General features: G+C 43.3%; 1 protein-coding gene across 12 annotated transcripts in view; it reads left to right on the top strand.

Moving 5' to 3' along the window:
• Window positions 1-16,699, top strand: part of FAT3 (FAT atypical cadherin 3) — a 566,930-nt gene that overhangs the window by 261,630 nt on the left and 288,601 nt on the right. For all 12 annotated transcript variants that reach the window (XM_008171837.4, XM_042856002.2, XM_005304056.5 and 9 more), the window contains exon 3: window positions 61-375. In XM_008171837.4, coding sequence (XP_008170059.2) covers window positions 61-375 — 315 coding nt within the window. The remainder of the gene's footprint in view (window positions 1-60; window positions 376-16,699) is intronic.

Genomic DNA, 16,699 nt, shown 5'->3' with positions numbered 1-16,699 from the left:
TTATTATCTCTGTTGTTTTTTGAGTGACCCACAGTACTGTGCTTACTGTCTTTCCTGCAGGAGTTATCTATACTGCAGATGTCCTTGACCGAGAGACAACCAAATCCTATTGGCTAACAGTGTATGCGACTGATCGTGGTGTCGTCCCACTTTATGCTACCATCGAGGTCTATGTTGAAGTTGAAGATGTGAATGACAATGCCCCTCTGACCTCTGAACCTATTTATTATCCGGCTGTCATGGAAAACTCCCCTAAGGATGTATCCGTCATTCACATCCAGGCCCAAGATCCTGACTCCAGCAGCAGTGAAAAACTGACCTACAGGATTACAAGTGGAAACCCTCAGAACTTCTTTGCTATCAATCCAAAAACAGGTAATGAGATACTACTACTTTCTGTTTCTTGGTCAATATGGATTTTGTACAGAGCTGCTTTTCTTTGCGTGTCTCTTGCATTGGACTCTTCTGAAGCTGTTTTTTTTTTTTTTTTATGTTTTGGGAAAATTGTTGCCTATTTTTTTTCCGGACAGTCAAGTTCCAATTTCACAGTTGATTAAATAGCATGGCAGTAACCATAGCCTTTGTGTAAGGATTGTGGTACTGTTGTGTACACCTTTGTGCCTATAAACATCTGCACTGGCAGACGATGCAACACAAACAATATTTTCTTCGTGCCGTTATGGTGATCTTTTTCTTACTCATCTTTTCATAGCTTTCACTATTACCCATCAACTTTACCCGAAGGGATAGGGCTTTGCTGTACTAAATACACTTAATGCTGCGAGGGAAGATTTACCAGTGGGTTAGAGCTGTTGTAGTTTATGGGACAAATTCCCATCTGTTGTAATTTGGTTGTAGCCCTGTTGAAGTCAACATTTGTCAAACACAAGTTATTGGACTCAATACAAGAGTCAACCGGATGCAGTGTTATGGCACGTATTGTACAGCAGATCAAACTACATGATCTAATGGTCTCTTGGGCCTTAAATTAAATCTACACAGATTTATACCAGCTGGGGTTCTGGGCATATGTGTGACATGTTAGAGAAATGATGTGTCTGTCTAGCTATTCTTCTGAGCTGCACTGCAGTCACCTGTTAGCTCACCTGGGCCCCAGTTCAGCAGAGCACTTGAGCACTCACTCATTGACTTCAGTGGGACTATGCATGTGCTTTAAAGTTTTGCTGAATAAGGGTGCTATAAATACCACACCTTAGCTGGAAGATCAAGAATTAACACTCGGGAACAGTAAAGAGTGTAATAGGTGGTTGAGCCTGAGACCACTTACGTTAACCTGCGTGCATACCTGTATGCTACTGCAAAATGGCCTCTGTGCTGTGTTTATCAAGCTGCCATCCATTATCTGCCTTGCAAACCTCCTCAACTTGATGTGGACCTGACAGCATATTCTGTAGCCAAGGAGGTGGTGGGATATTTCATAGCAATAGGCAGAGATTTTTCAAAGCAGTGTGGGCTTTCACCTCCCACCCCCAGTTCATTCTAATGAAAGATGCATGGCCAAATGCCTCCTGCACTGCTTTTAAATAAACCTCAGTTTACATTTTTTTTTTAAAGACTTACATCTATTAGCTCTCGAAAGGAACAGGAGGGAAAAGAGAAGGTGTATGCACAGTCGAAGGCAAATACAATCAGTTGTGAGTAATAACGGGGTGAATAACTTTCAGTATTTGGCTAGGCAGCCCAGCTACTATATGTGGTAAAAGAATTGGCAGACTTCTTCTCAGACATAACCCTGCAGACTGGCCTTAATAAGTGCTGTCGCTGAATCTGCTGCAGATACACAGCCTAAAGCCCAAATCACACTCCTTCCCATGATAAGGGATGGAAGAGGAGGGTTGGCCCTACCCTCAAATCCCCATTGTGAAAGGAGCCCCAGGTGAGTTGGGTTGTAATAATGCATGTGCTTCCCCTGCCTTGGCTCCCCGAATCTTTCAGCACAGCCTGTTCAGTGCAACTGCACTTCCTCCGATGTCAAGCTTATTGGAGCAGGGACCATCTTTTTGTTCTGTTTTTATACAACACCTTGTACAGTGCGGTCCAGGTCCAGCAACAGGACTACAGTAATACAAATAATAGTCATATTCACTATAAGAGCTCCCTCAATCAGGGAGCCAAGACTGTTTCCCCTCACAAGGTGCCTCTGTTATTTTCAATAGGGAGTTTAATTTGAAGTTTGCTTTGCTTAGTTTTATGAGGTAAAACTGTTACATGGCTGGAACGTAGAGGCTTCAGCCATTCCCCTCCGGAGCCCTCGAAACTCTCAGAGCTTCTAGTGCTGACGGCAAGTAAGATTTTTAATATTTAACGTTTATTTCAGTAGCTCAGGAGGGACCTTATTGTTCTATGGGAACCTTCTGGCTAATGTATGATTTGTGAAGGATTGTGTACAGGTGGGATTCATCTGCTCCTTTTGTGCAGCTTACTTAAAGAGAAATAAAATGGAAAACACTGAAAACTGGGTGGGATGCCTCTCCTCTTCCCCCTCTCCCCCCCAAAGTTCTTCTGTGGATGGATTGATGGCATATGTGCACAGTGGTTCTGTGGTGCTGAGAAAGGAGGTTTCCAATTTTAAAGCCCGGGATTGGAATCACAGTCTCATAAATTATCGAAGTGCTGTGGGTTTTAGCAGCACAGGTCTCAGTGACAGCAATGGGAGGTAGGAGACTCAAAGCTGAGAGAGAAACATACAGTGTTAGCTTTAGAAAGTAGCCTTCAGCTAGCTGCCCAAGCTACTTTTAAACCTCTCTCAAACCACATTCTTTTCTTACTGATACGATTTTTATAAGAAACAGGTTCACGGTTATGATGTTTTCTAGTAATTAAGAAATATATTTATCATTTTCCAGCGTATACAGAAGAGATTTGTCTTAGATTTTTGTGTGGCATGCTGGCTTTATGTGCTACCTGACATTCAGCAAAGCTGTAATTTATGTAGTGCTTTGCAGGGCAGACTTAAATGCTGCAGCATGCTGTACAATAAATAAAGCTTCATATGTTTAATGTGAACCCAGATACGTCACAGGTGGCGATGTAGCGATGGCAGGATAGGTGAGTGGTGCTTGGGTGTTTGTGCCTCAGATTGAGACTATTCATCTGTGCCAGGGGGATCAATTCAGTTCTAAAATGTTAAGTAATGTCAACAGTCGGTCATCTTTCATCTATGACTAGTCAGGCTTTGTGAGTGAAAATTAAAGTGGTGTCCCATTTAGGACCATGCTGGCATGGACGGGAGTCCATTGAGTATTCTTGCACTCAAATCATAAATTCAACAAATCCCTGGCTTTGTTTTGCTTTGTTGGGTGCAGTTTGTATGGTATTTCCAAAGAATCACTTCTGGCTGGTCCATTTTATAGTGCTGTTTCTATACACTCAGTTCACCAATTCAGAAATGACAAGGTTTTCCACCTTCTCTTTCTCCTAAGCTTGCCTTCATCATCTTCAGTGCTCATACCAGTTATATACATTTCTATAATGTTGATGGGATGGGTTTGCAGTACCTAGCCATGTGTTTCTATTACACAATAGTTTATCATATATTCATCACCATAGTGTATCACCCTCTGGGGAGGGCACGCCACTGGGATGCTGGAGATCTGGGTTTGATTCTTGGCTGTGCTGCAGGCTTCTGGCAAGTGACTTAAGGTGAGATTTTTTTTAAGGGTATTTTGGTGCTGCCTCAATATGCAATAGATGCCTAGCGGGATTTTCCAAGTGCCTAAGCTCTTAACTCCTGTTGAAATCAATGGGAGTCAGGTGCCCTGGCATTTTTGAAAATCCCATGCAGTGTCTACCCTGCATCCTTAGGCACCGTGATACCTTTAAATATTTGGTCCTTAACCAGTGACGGATTTAGAGTTTGCGGGGCCCTGTGCACAGCTTCATTTCCGGGGGCCCCATCCTCGGGATGCAGCCAAGAAAAAGAACATCCTCTCTTATCTCCACCCTTTTTTTCATTTTTTTGTCTTCATCCTTCTGCTATATTATAAGTAATAGGAAGTAAATGAAAATAAAGTGAGGTACCTTGATTGGGGTGCAGAAGTGGGTGCAGGGGTCGGGCTCTGGGAGGGAGTTTGGGTGCGGGCTCTGGGCTGGGGCAGGGGCTGGGGTGCAGCAGGGGTTAGGGGGTGGCGCTTACGTTGGGCGGTGTGGCTCCCAAAGCGACCAGCATACCCCTCTGGCAGCGGCTCCTAGGCTGGGGGGGCAGGCAATGGGAGCTGCGGAGTTGTCGATCGGGGCAGGGGTAATGCGCAGAGACGCCCCCCCAGGGGCTGCAGGGACATGCCGGCCCCTTCCGGGAGTGGAGTGGTTTGGAGGGAGGGAGGCACCGCGGGCAGGGAGCCACCTTAGCCCTGACGACATAGGAAGGAAATAGGAAGGTTTTCTGGTCTTTTTGGAGATTGACCCATGACCACCGGGCCATTAAAAGTCCCATTGGCAGAGCTGGCAGGCTCCCTACCCAGCTCTGTGCAGCTCCCAGAAGTGGTGACATGTCCTTTGGCTCTTAGGCAGAGGGACGGCCAGGGGGGCTCTGCACGCTGCCCCCACCTCACACGCCAGCTTCGCTGCTTCCATTGGCCTGGAACTGCAGCCAATGGGAGCTGCCGGGGCAGCGCCTGCAGGTGGAGGCAGTGCGCACAGTGCAAAGTCACCTGTCTGTCCCTGTGCCTGGGAGCCGAGGGACATGCCATCCACTTCCAAGGATCCCCCTGAAGTAAGCGCTGCCCAGAGCCTGCAACCCACACCTCCTCCCACACCCCATCCCATGCCAGAGCCACCTCCTGCACTCAAACTCCCTCCCACACCACCAGCACTGAGGCCCCTCCCCAAGCCTGCACCCCACATCCCCTCCCACATCCCAACCTCCTGCCCTGGAGCCTCCTCCCACAGCAAAACTCCCTCCCAGATCCTGCACCCCACACCCCCTCCTGCACCTCTTTCCCAGCCCTGAGCCCTCTCCCACACCCAAACTCCCTCTTGGAGCCCGCTCCCCACATCCCCAACTCCCTGCCTCAGCCCAGAGCCCCCTCCTGCACCCTGAACCCCTCATTTCTGGCCCTACCCTGGAACCCGCAGTCCCAGCTCAGACCCTGTACCTCCTCCCACACCCAACCCCCTGCCTCAGCCCGGAGGTCCCACCCACACGCCAAACTCCTCAGGTCCATGCCCCAGTCTGGAATCCCTTCCTGCACCTCAAACCCCTCATCCTCGGCCCCACCCCAGAGCCCACACCCCAACCCTCTGCTCCAGCCTGGAGCCCCCTCCCGCACCCAGTGTAAACGAGCAAGTGAGCGATGGGGGGGGGGAGTGAGCAGGGGGCAGGGACTTGGGGCAGGAGTGTTTGGTTTTGTGCAATTAGAAAGTTGGCAACCCTACTGTTCCAGGGTACGTGTTTTTGTGTGGGTGTCAGAACTGGCTCCAGTACCTCTTGTTTCTACACCTGAGAGGAGAAAGACAAGAAGAAACTGTCAGAACATCCTACCATCATCCCTGAGCTCTCTAGCACAGCAGACATTGTGGGGCAAATGCTTCCTTACATATAGGTTCCTCCTTTCATGTCCTAGATTTTGTTATAATGTATAGCTAAGTGGCATCCGGTGGGCAGAATTGTACTTTCTGTGATGAGCTGATATGCATAAGTACAGGCACCAAGTAGATAATGTAGTACATGAGTGCGTAAGAAACCATAAATCATCTGTGCTCTCTTTCAGGGAGCTATTAAAGGTTGCCTTTTCCTGTAGAACAATGAATCGTGTTCGCTTAATTTAGCAAGTCCAACAGGACATCTCTGACTTTCCCTGATTTATTGTGCAAGGGGTGTTTAAATTCGATATTGTCCTTTTTTTGTGGATAGAAGTGCACTTCAAATAGGAAAGGACAAATGGTGGCTGCAGTATGGTTATAGTCACAGTAAGGAAACGTGTGTTTACACTTGTTTGTTTGGTAGGCACCTACTGTACTTAAAATGGTAACTTAAGTGTTTCCATTACACTGCTCTAAAGCCAAAATGCTTCTGAAATAAATGCTTGCTTGTCTCAGAAAGGAATCATTGGCAGTGATTAATTTTGTGACGTAGTGACCGGTTGACTGAGAACTTAACTGAGCCCACCAAATAGGTGTCAGATAACACTGCTCTACAGTCAAAATGCTTCTGAAATAAATGTAGTCGAATTTTACTAATTCTGGGTCAATGAGAATGAAAATGATCCTTAAAATTGTTGATTGGCTCTAGTTTTCAAGATATGCTATTGGGTCAGTATATACGACCCTTCACTTGGGAACGGCGGAGGATAAGTGAGTTATAAAGGGAAGGGATCTCAATTTAAACCAGAAATGACTAAACTACATCTTTGACTGGATCTATGAATAAATCTATGACTGGGTTTGGACAGTACTTGCTTTTTAGGCAAAACAATGAATGATGCAATCTGAAGCTGGTATTGCATCATACATGATATGAATTGCATCATGTTATTCCTAGAAGTCATGGATGATGCAATCATAATGAAGCTTACATCACTCTGCTGAAAAAATTGCCTATATCAGCTCTAGAAATCATACGGTGTCGTGCTCTCTTATTTGTCAGTGTTTGATTTTGCAAAGGGACACATTTCTGTTTAGCCAAAGTGCACAGAGATGCCTCATACTTGTGTGAAGAGTGCAGATAACTTCTGCTATGTTTGTGGTGAAATGACTTTTGCATCACAAAAGCGCAGTATAACCACTATGGTTAAGAAAGCCTATCACCTGTATTTTGGCTGCAAAATTGGAGATCAGGACAAGAGGTGGGCCCCACATATATGCTGCAACACTTGTGCAACAAATCTTCGCCAGTGGTTGAACAGGAAAAGGAAATGTATGCCTTTTGCAGTGCCAATGATTTGGAGAGAGCCAACAGATCATACCAACAATTGTTACTTCTGCATGGTGCCTCCAGTTGGGAAAGGTGTGTCAAAGAAGAAAAAGGGGACTGTGCATTATCCAAACATTCCATCAGCTATACGCCCAGTACCCCACGGAGAAGGACTGCCGGTCCCTGATGCACCAGAATCATTCTCACTTGAGTCAGACGAGGAAGAGGATGAAACTTCTGGTCCTGAACCATCAATGTCACAGGACCCATATTTTCTCCCATCCTCCTCCTCTGAACGACACCTCATAACACAAGGTGAACTGAATGACCTAGTCAGGGATTTGGAACTACCCAAGAGTAAGGCAGAGCTGTTGGGCTCCAGACTACAGCAGTGGAATCTCCTGGCAACTGATGTTAGGGTTTCCATGTTCCGTGACCATCAAAAGGATCTTGTCCCATTCTTCTTCATGGAAGGTGATCTTGTAGCCTGCAACAACATCGATGGTGTGATGGCAGCCCTCAACATCGTTCACGATCCAGATGAGTGGAGACTGTTCATTGATTCATCGAAGACGAGTCTTAAAGCTGTTTTACTGCATAATGGCAATGTTTTGCCATCAATTCCAGTTGGTCAGGCAGTCCATATGAAGGAAACCTATGACAACATGAAACAACTTTTGAGGTGCATAAACTATGACCAACATCAGTGGCAGCTTTGTGGCGATTTGAAGGTTGTTGCTCTCTTGCTTGGTCTGCAGACTGGATACACAAAGTACTGCTGTTTTCTCTGTGAATAGGATAGTCGTGCAAGAGATTCCCACTACATCAAGAAAGATTGGCCACTCCGACAGTCATTGGAGCCTGGGAGGAAAAGTGTTCAGCATCCACCACTTGTTGAATCAAGGAAGATTTTGTTACCATCCTTACACATCAAGCTGGGTCTGCTCAAGAACTTTGTCAAGGCCATTGACAAAACACAAGCAGCTTTCAAGTACCTCCGTGGAAAATTTCCAAGGTTAAGTGAAGCTAAGATAAAGGAAGGTGTCTTTGTTGGTCCTCAGATCCGTGAACTTCTTCGAGATGATGCATTTGACCATGCACTACGTGGCAAGGAAAAGATGGCATGGAAAGCCTTCCAGTTAGTGGCAATAAATTTTCTCGGAAACAACAATGCAGACAACTACAGGTTGTTAGTGGAAAACCTCCTCAAGGCATACAAAAGCCTTGGTTGCAACATGTCACTAAAGATGCATTTTTTGCACTCTCATCTAGATTTTTTTCCACCGAACTGCGGAGCAGTGAGCGACGAGCACGGCGAGCGATTTCACCAGGACATTGCAACAATGGAGAAACGCTATCAGGGCAAATGGAGCCCATCAATGCTTGCAGACTATTGTTGGACAGTGACAAGAGATGCTCCATTTAATGAATACAAGAGACAAGCCGAGAAGCGCCGAGTAGACACTGAATAGGATTAAACTATGTACAGAATAGTTTTTTGCCTTTTGTTTCATAATAAATTTTATTTATATAACCCTTTTGCTTATTTTTAAAGTGTTACATAAACAGGACAGGTGAAATATTATCATGTAAAGCAACCATAAACACATGAAAAGACCAAGGTTTACAATTTATGATTAAAACTACTATCTACACAATATACATAGACATAAAATGTAAAAACTTAAATCTTAGAAACAGTAGCCAATCAGTTGTTTTAATTGTCATATTTGAATTCAGCACATCAAAATACATAATAAATAGCACATTTTATCTCTGAAGCAGACTACTTCTCAAAAATTGTAGACCAGTGTTATTAGTGTTGCTCAGCAAGGGTGATTGCGTATGTATCAAGTATCAGAGGGGTAGCCGTGTTAGTCTGGATCTGTGACAAGCAACAGAGAGTCCTGTGGCACCTTTAGGACTAACAGATGTATTGGAGCATAAGCTTTCGTGAATGAATACCCACTTCGTCAGACGCATGTGTATGAAGATGATATAGGGTAAAATTTTCAAAAGCATCTTAACACTTAACTCCCATTGATTCCAATTTCAGTTAAGCACCTAGGCACTCTTGAAAATCTAATTTGGGGGCTTTCTGTATTGTTAGGCACCTAAATATCTTTAAAAATATGGCCCTTAGTCTTATTTTCAGAAGTGACTTCGGGCCAGACTTGCATAGGGATTTAGGCCCCTAAAGATGCAGATAGGAGCGTTAGTAAAACCTATCAATTTAGGTTACTAAGTACATTGGTAAATCTGGCCCTTAAGCATTAAGGTTCTAACTGCCTAAGTAACTTTTTTTAAAATGGCTTCTAAGTCACTTAAGCACTCTAAAATTTTACCCATAGTGTTGTCTGTTTTCATGGCTAGTCTCATCACACCCACATGCAGGTTTGCCTTCTTGGCTTGACCTCCATGCAGAGGGGAGGGCTCCGTCTTACTCTGACACTGAACGTGGAGCAGCGAGATAAACAGCATGAACTGATGAGATGTGTGTGTATTATTTGTAAACCCAGGACAAACAGCTACAAAGGGGAGGAGGTAGTAATTAGTCCCAAGGGGTTAAAAGGCCTCTCCCAATCCACTGAGGGGAGATAACCAGGGGAAACAAGGTTCAGCTGGAAAAGGGGTTACTAGGGAACTAATTAGTTTCAGCTGGCTCCAACTGCTTGAGACCTTTATAAACCCTCCCCTGGGTGGAAGGAGGGGGTTAAGAGAGTGAGAGAAGCAGGGAAGCTGCCAGTAGGCTGAGTGTAGCAAGACACTGAACCCTTCCTGGAAGGAAGGCTGCACTCCCTCCCCAGAAGGGAAGGAAAACTAGTACAAGAGTCTGATTGGGGAACGGAATAGCCGGACCCTGTGCTACCAGTAAGGATCTGCCTTGCCCAAGCCTGTGTTTCCAAAGCAAAAAGGACTGAGCCTGCTAAGGAGAAGAAGGTACTTTGCCACAGTGCCTATATATAGATATAAAAATCACCGGGTGGAAGAGTTGGAAATAGAGAAGAATCTGAGTGTTGCATGAATTCTCAGGCTAGCTGAATTCTAACCACTACTAATAGTGCTGTGATGGAAGAAAACTGTTGGAAATTCTATGGCCATGCTAAACAGTTAGTGCTGAAGCTGGTATCAATTATCTGGGAGAGGATGGTGGAAGAAGATAAATAAGACAGATGATGGAGTTATAAAAATGATTGATTAGGGCCATAAATTCTTATTTTTATTTCATGTATGTAGGTATTAATTTCACAGCGCAGCATAGCAGTAATTTACTGCACTGATTTATTACTTTTTAGTGCTCTGAAGGAAATGATGAATTTTAATTCATACCATTACTTTTTTGGGGAGAGGATACATTGTAAAAACCCAATAGGCTTCTGTTCAGTCTTATGCAGATTATATTAAGACATATTTTAACTAACATGATTGCAGGCAAATTCGGCTGTCATTCACACCAGTGTAAATCCAAATTAACTATTGATTTTAATGGAGTCACTCCAGATTTATACTGATGTGTCTGTGAGTTAAATTTGAACCCTAGGTTGCCTGGTGTGTTAGCAGTACAGTTTACTGTTTTCCATTTGATTTAACAATGCCTGACCAACACCACTCCCAAACTAATGTGTGCTTACATTGTAACACTGGATTCATTAATATAATTGGAAAGGATATATATAACTCAGTGCTTCTTGGGTATGGCAGTACCTGGCTTTTCAAATACCACAGACAGATTTCGAGAGAGGCTCGGTTAATTCTATGACTATGCAAGCTAGCATAGGGTTAATTAAGGCCATAATCTGATTGCTGGAATCAAGATAAAATGCCTCCGACCCACCATGAAGAGTTTTGGGCAGTTGCTGAGGCGTATTATGAGACTAAATTGTTCTTTGCCACCATCTGAAGCAGTGGGCATATGGACTAGCTTAGCCAGAAGCAGAATATCTGATTTGCTGTGCTATATCAAAACAGGCCTTACACATGATAGTCCCCATTTCCGTGGCCCCCCCTTTCCTCTACACTCCCACTTTTTCTAAATTCTGTCAATCTAAATTCCCCCTCCAGTTTCAGCTGGATATAATATTGTTCACATATCCTATACCAAGGGTTCTCAAACTGGGAATTGGGACCCCTTAGGGGGTCGTGAGGTTATTATGTGGGGGGTTGTGAGCTGTCAACCTCCACCCCAAACCCCGCTTTGCCTCCAGCATTTATAACGGTGTTAAATACATAAAAAAGTGTTTTTAATTTATAAGGGGGGGGGGGGTCGCACTCAGAGACTTGCTGTGTGAAAGGGGTCACCAGTACAAAAGTTTGAGAATCACTGTCTATATTCCTGAGGGGTATAGCTAGATGCTGTTCAACGATTGCCTCTTTTCAACCCAGAAGAAGTGGCGTTTCCGTGGTGAGTCATTCCAAAATATGTAGACCGTGAAGCTCTCTTGGGATCCTTTAGTAAATTGTGGTTTTATTTGCTTGCCCCATAAAGACCCAGCCCTGTGGTGGCTTTTCTGTGATTGAGTGTGGAGCCTCCCAGAGCTTGTCATCACTGCTTCAGGCTGCAGCTGGTGGGAATCATCTGAGAGTGATGCTGAATTGCCCTGGGAAGTGGGCCTAATACTGTACAGTGCTGAGAGCTCTCTGGGAGGTGCTAATGTCATTGGGAGTTGAGGACCCTCAGCTCCAACTAGGAAGCATTCAGTACCTTGGAAGATCAAACCCAAGTTGGCCTGGTTAGGACCAGAGTACTGCATTGTGGTAACATACTGTATGTGGTTGATGCAATTCAGTTTATAAATCCCCTAATCTATGGAGTAGTTACAAGCAATGCAAGATCGTAAGAAATGTTTACGTGAAGCTATTTTTACAGAGACCTTCTTCTTCTTTTTTTTAAATGGACACTGGATCAATAATACCTAATAGATGTTTAAATTACTTGGGTGCTTTTGTTGCTCTAGATTGTTTGGAAGCTATTTCATATGCCCATCATTTCTGCAAGAATAAGCAACTTGTATTGTCTCTTTTTGACTTGAAAACATTCAAGTCCCATCTGAAAGTAGGGGGTGACATTCTGCATTCCATTAAAGTTTCAAGTAAACCTCTTCTTGACTAGCATTTTATAAGCCTCATGAATAAAGGTCTTGCTATTCTTATGGCTTATTTCTTTGGGTTGTGACTAGTAGCAACTCTAACCCCATCTCTCTGCAAGAGGGAAAAAAGTCTATGTAGTTTTTTGAGCGCTACCTTCAGAGTGGGAAACTGAGGCATAGAGAGATGAAGTGACTTTAATTAAAAATATAAATTAATGGAGATATCCTATCTCCTAGAACTGGAAGGGACTTGAAAGGTCATCGAGTCCCGCCCCCTGCCTTCACTAGCAGGACCAAGTACTGATTTTGCCCCAGATCCCTAAGTGGCCCCCTCAAGGATTGAACTCCCAACCCCCGGGGTTTAGCAGACCAAAGCTCAAACCACTAAGCTATCCCTCCCTGAGGTCACCCAAGAAGTCTGTAGTAGAGTAGGGAATTGAACCCTAAGCCGAGAACCAACCATCCTCTTCCAGTCACTGAGACTACTTGTATAACTGCTTATCACCATGACTAAGGGCTGCACAGTCTAGTCCATAGTACACATGTTTGCATAGAACAGTTAGATATTTTTCTACAGTATAACCTCCTTAGATCAATATTATTTGTTGTAGTACCTGCTAGGGACACTATACATGCACACTAGGCACAGGGCCTGCCTCAAGGCAAATACCTACAAACATAGCAAATGGAAAAGACATAAATCATCGAGTCCATCTCCATGCCGATGCAGGTTATTCCATATAGTATGTCTCCAGTTAAGTCCTCCATGCCAGTGCAAGTTTTGGTTTTGAGCTAGCCGTATAACTTCCCCGTTTCCCAATTTTTAGAAACGGGAATGGTATTTACCTACCTCATGTGACTGTGGTCAGACTTAATTCTCATGAAGTGCTCTGAAGGTGAAAAGTTCTGTCTAAATGACAGCTATTTTAAAAATATGTGGCCATTTGCTGAGGCAGCAAGATGCATCTCCAGCCTCCCTAGAGTGAATCAGAGTGTGATCTAGTGGCTAGGAACTGGAGCGGGAGTTATGAGCCTTGGGGGTCTGTTCCCAGCTTGACTTCCCACTTACTGTATGATTTTTAGTCAAAATACTTCACTCCCCTGCCTCCCTTTTTATCCTTTGTCTGTCTATTGACTGAAATATCTTCAGGGAATAAACTGGCTCCTAGTCTTTGTGTGTAACACCAAGCACAGTGCTGCCCTGATCTCAGGTGGTGCTAATGTAATACTGCTTTTAATACAATAATAAATAAAACATTTCAGTCTCCTCTGATTAGAGTACTTTTATGCTGATTGAGTTTTGTTTTGTTAAACATCAAAGTCAGTTCAGCTTGCTGGAAGTTCCTGAGAGCAGGAGCCTCTCTTTTTTTAAATTTTACCAACAGCTCTGCTGTTATTGTAATTGCCAGCTCCATTTTTCTGTAATCAGCACATTTTAACTGGCTTACAGAACATTTCACTTTCATTTAAGCCTCAGTGATGCCACTTTTGTTCCTGTTGAGTAGTACACTCCATGAGATTCCTGATTGATTTCATTGGACCATTGTGCCATCGTTCATTAATTGTACCATCAGCTTTTAAGGAGAATATTGCTTCAGTGGGGAATTCTGCTTAAAAAGTCTGGTATGATATAGCCAAATAGGCTGATATTGTTCACAGAGGAAGTTGCTGTTCAGCAGGAATGAAGTTGGCAGAATCAGACCTTTAGGGCCACATGTCATTGAGTCAACGGGAGTGTTTCCGTTGACTTCAACTGGGCTTTGGATTGGTCCCTTTCAAGAAGGAAGAGTAGTGATCCAAATTCTGGGACCCTTCCCCCTCCTGAATACTTCCATGCAGTTAAATAATTTCCTTCTATCTTCCTGCCCATACAGAACATGGATCTTAGAGCAGTTTGTTATGTGAAATGTTGGCAATAGTTCCCTATGAATCTAAATTATTGTAGATGATGTCAATTACCTTACCCTGTTCAAAAGGTTAGCAAAAGCTAGAATTTCTCCTTTTCAACTCCATGCTGGTTATCAGCTTAGTTCTAAAATGCTGTCTTGTCTTTCAGTATCATTTCCTTATTCGTAACATTTCAAGACACTATGATTAGTCAAAACTGGTCAAGCAACCACTTTGATATACTGCACACCCAGTTATTCACCTCCCACTGATATTCAAGGTTAGTAATTAGGTCTGTTATACACTCAGAACTTACAGAATAATATTCATTGAATTGTTATCAGAGACAGAGGCATGACTGAGATCATTGGATAAAAGACACTATATACTATAATGGGAAAAATTTATTACTGAGGCACAGGCATGCTAAACATTTGCCAGTATAATTTTTTTTTCTGAAAGATCTATATCAATAAGGTAGTCTTCACTTCATGTCCTAAACTATTATAAATAATAGCAGGGAAACGAAAACAAAACCAAAAAACACCCTACAAGAATGATGCACTTGTCGTGATGCAAGACTGCAGCTCAGAATAGAAATCAGTGGGTGGGGAGATAGATTTTGAGAATTATAGGCATATAGATAATATAGAAGCCAGGTGAGTTCTCGCAGGGATAAGGGGTCGGCCCGGGGGGACTAAGGACAGAACTCTGAGTGTTCCAATGCTAGACCAGCCAGAGTTAGTAGGGGGTTTTAATTGCTACCACTTTCCAGTCAGTCACTTAATTTGCATTTAGCTTGTCCCTTCACTGATCAATAAACAGTACAACGTCATTACTAAAACAGTCCAACACAAACAACATTAGGAATAACATTTTGTGCTTTCTCTCATTTGCCATAACAATTTCTCTTATGTCCTCTTAGAATGGGCACTTCCTTCTATAGCGACATATTGTGTATCTGCAACTGTAACTGAGGACAAAATTAGTCCCGATACCTTTTTCTTACCCATCCCCCACGGTCATATACTTTCTTTTTCCAGGTGGAAGGAATCATGGAAAGTGTTTGTAAAAATGTTTCCATTCTGGGACAGATCTTCAGCTCGTGTAAATTAGCACAGTTCAATTGAAATCAATGGATCTTACACCAGTTTGCGTCAACTGAGATCCTAGCCGTATTCTTGTATGGCTCCCTTTACCATACTATTTAAATGCACAATAAAGAGACAAGGTTATTTATCTCTTAATTTACAGGTGACGGGGGTTAAGTCCCCTCACAGAGAGTTATGTAATTAATGCAGATCTACATGGATTTATGGGAAATAGATCCTCTCAGGGTAGGTCTACACTTACCCGGTAGTTCGGCGGCGAGCGATCGAACTTCTGGGTTCGACTTATCGCGTCTTGTCTGGACGCGATAAGTCAAACCCGGAAGTGCTCACCGTCGACTGCGGTACTCCAGCTAGACGAGAGGAGTACCGCGGAGTCGACGGGGGAGCCTGCCTGCCGCGTGTGGACCGAGGTAAGTTCGAACTAAGGTACTTTGAACTTCAGCTACGTTATTCACGTAGCTGAAGTTGCGTACCTTAGTTCGAATTAGGAGGTTAGTGTAGACCTGGCCTCAGACTCAGGTTATCTTTTTTTGATGAGATGACAAGTTTGGTTGATAAAGATAATAGTGTTGACATAGTATACTTACAATTATGTAAGGGGTTTGACTTTACTGCATGACATTTTAATTAAAAAACCTAAAACAATATAAAATGAACATGGCATACATTAAATGGATTAAGTTCTGGCTAACTGATAATTCTCAAAATGTAATTGGAAATGGGACATTGCCATTAAGTGCATTTCCTGTAGGGTCCCTGAGGGACTAGTTCTTGGCCCTATGCTCTGTAACATTTTTATCAATGACCTGGGAGAAAACAGAAAATCATCACTGATAAAGTTTGCAGAAGACCCAAAAAATGGGGGAGTGGTAAATAATGAAGAGAACAGGTCTCTGATTCAGAGCAATCTGCATCTCTTGGTAAACTTGATTCAAGCAAACAATATACATTTTAGTATGACTAAATGCAAATGTATATACCAAGAAACAAAGAATGCAGGCCGTGAGTACATATCGATGATTCCATTCTGGGAAGCAGGGACTCTGAAAAAGATTTGGGGGTCATGGTGGATAATTAGGTGAGCTTGAGCTCCCAATACAACACTGTGGCCAAAGGGGCTAATGAGATCCTGGGATGCATAAAAAGGGAAATCTCAAGTAGCAGTAGAGAGGTTGTTTTACCTCCTGTATTTGTCACTGGTGCAACTGCTGCGGAAATACTGTGTCCGGTTCCGATGCCCACAATTCAAGAAGGATGTTAATAAATTGGAGAGGGTTCAGAGAAGAGCCACAAGAATGATTAAAGGATTAGAAAGCATGCCTACTAGTTATAGTGATACTCAACAAACTCAATCTATTTATCTTAACAAAGAGAAGGTTAAGGGGTGACTTGACTACAGTCTATCAGCACCTACATGGGGAACAAATATTTAATAATGGTTTCTTCAATCTAGCAGAGAAAAGTGTAACACAATCCAATGGCTGGTATTTGAAATCAGACAATTTCAGGTTGGAAATAAGGTGTAAATTTTTAATGGTTAGATTAATTAACTATTGGAACAATTTATCAATGGTCGTGGTGGATTCTCCATAACTGACAATTTTTACATCAAGATTGGATATTTTTCTAAAAGCTCTAGGAATTATGTTGGAGACATTCTATGGCCTGTGTTATGCAGGAGGTCAGACTAGATAATCACAGTGGTCCCTTCTGTGGAAATCTGTTTAGGAAGAAAACGAGGC

The sequence above is a fragment of the Chrysemys picta genome, chromosome 1 (assembly GCF_011386835.1).
Source record: "Chrysemys picta bellii isolate R12L10 chromosome 1, ASM1138683v2, whole genome shotgun sequence".
NCBI classification, from domain to species: Eukaryota; Metazoa; Chordata; order Testudines; family Emydidae; genus Chrysemys; species Chrysemys picta.
This window is presented reverse-complemented; position numbering and strand designations above follow the sequence as displayed.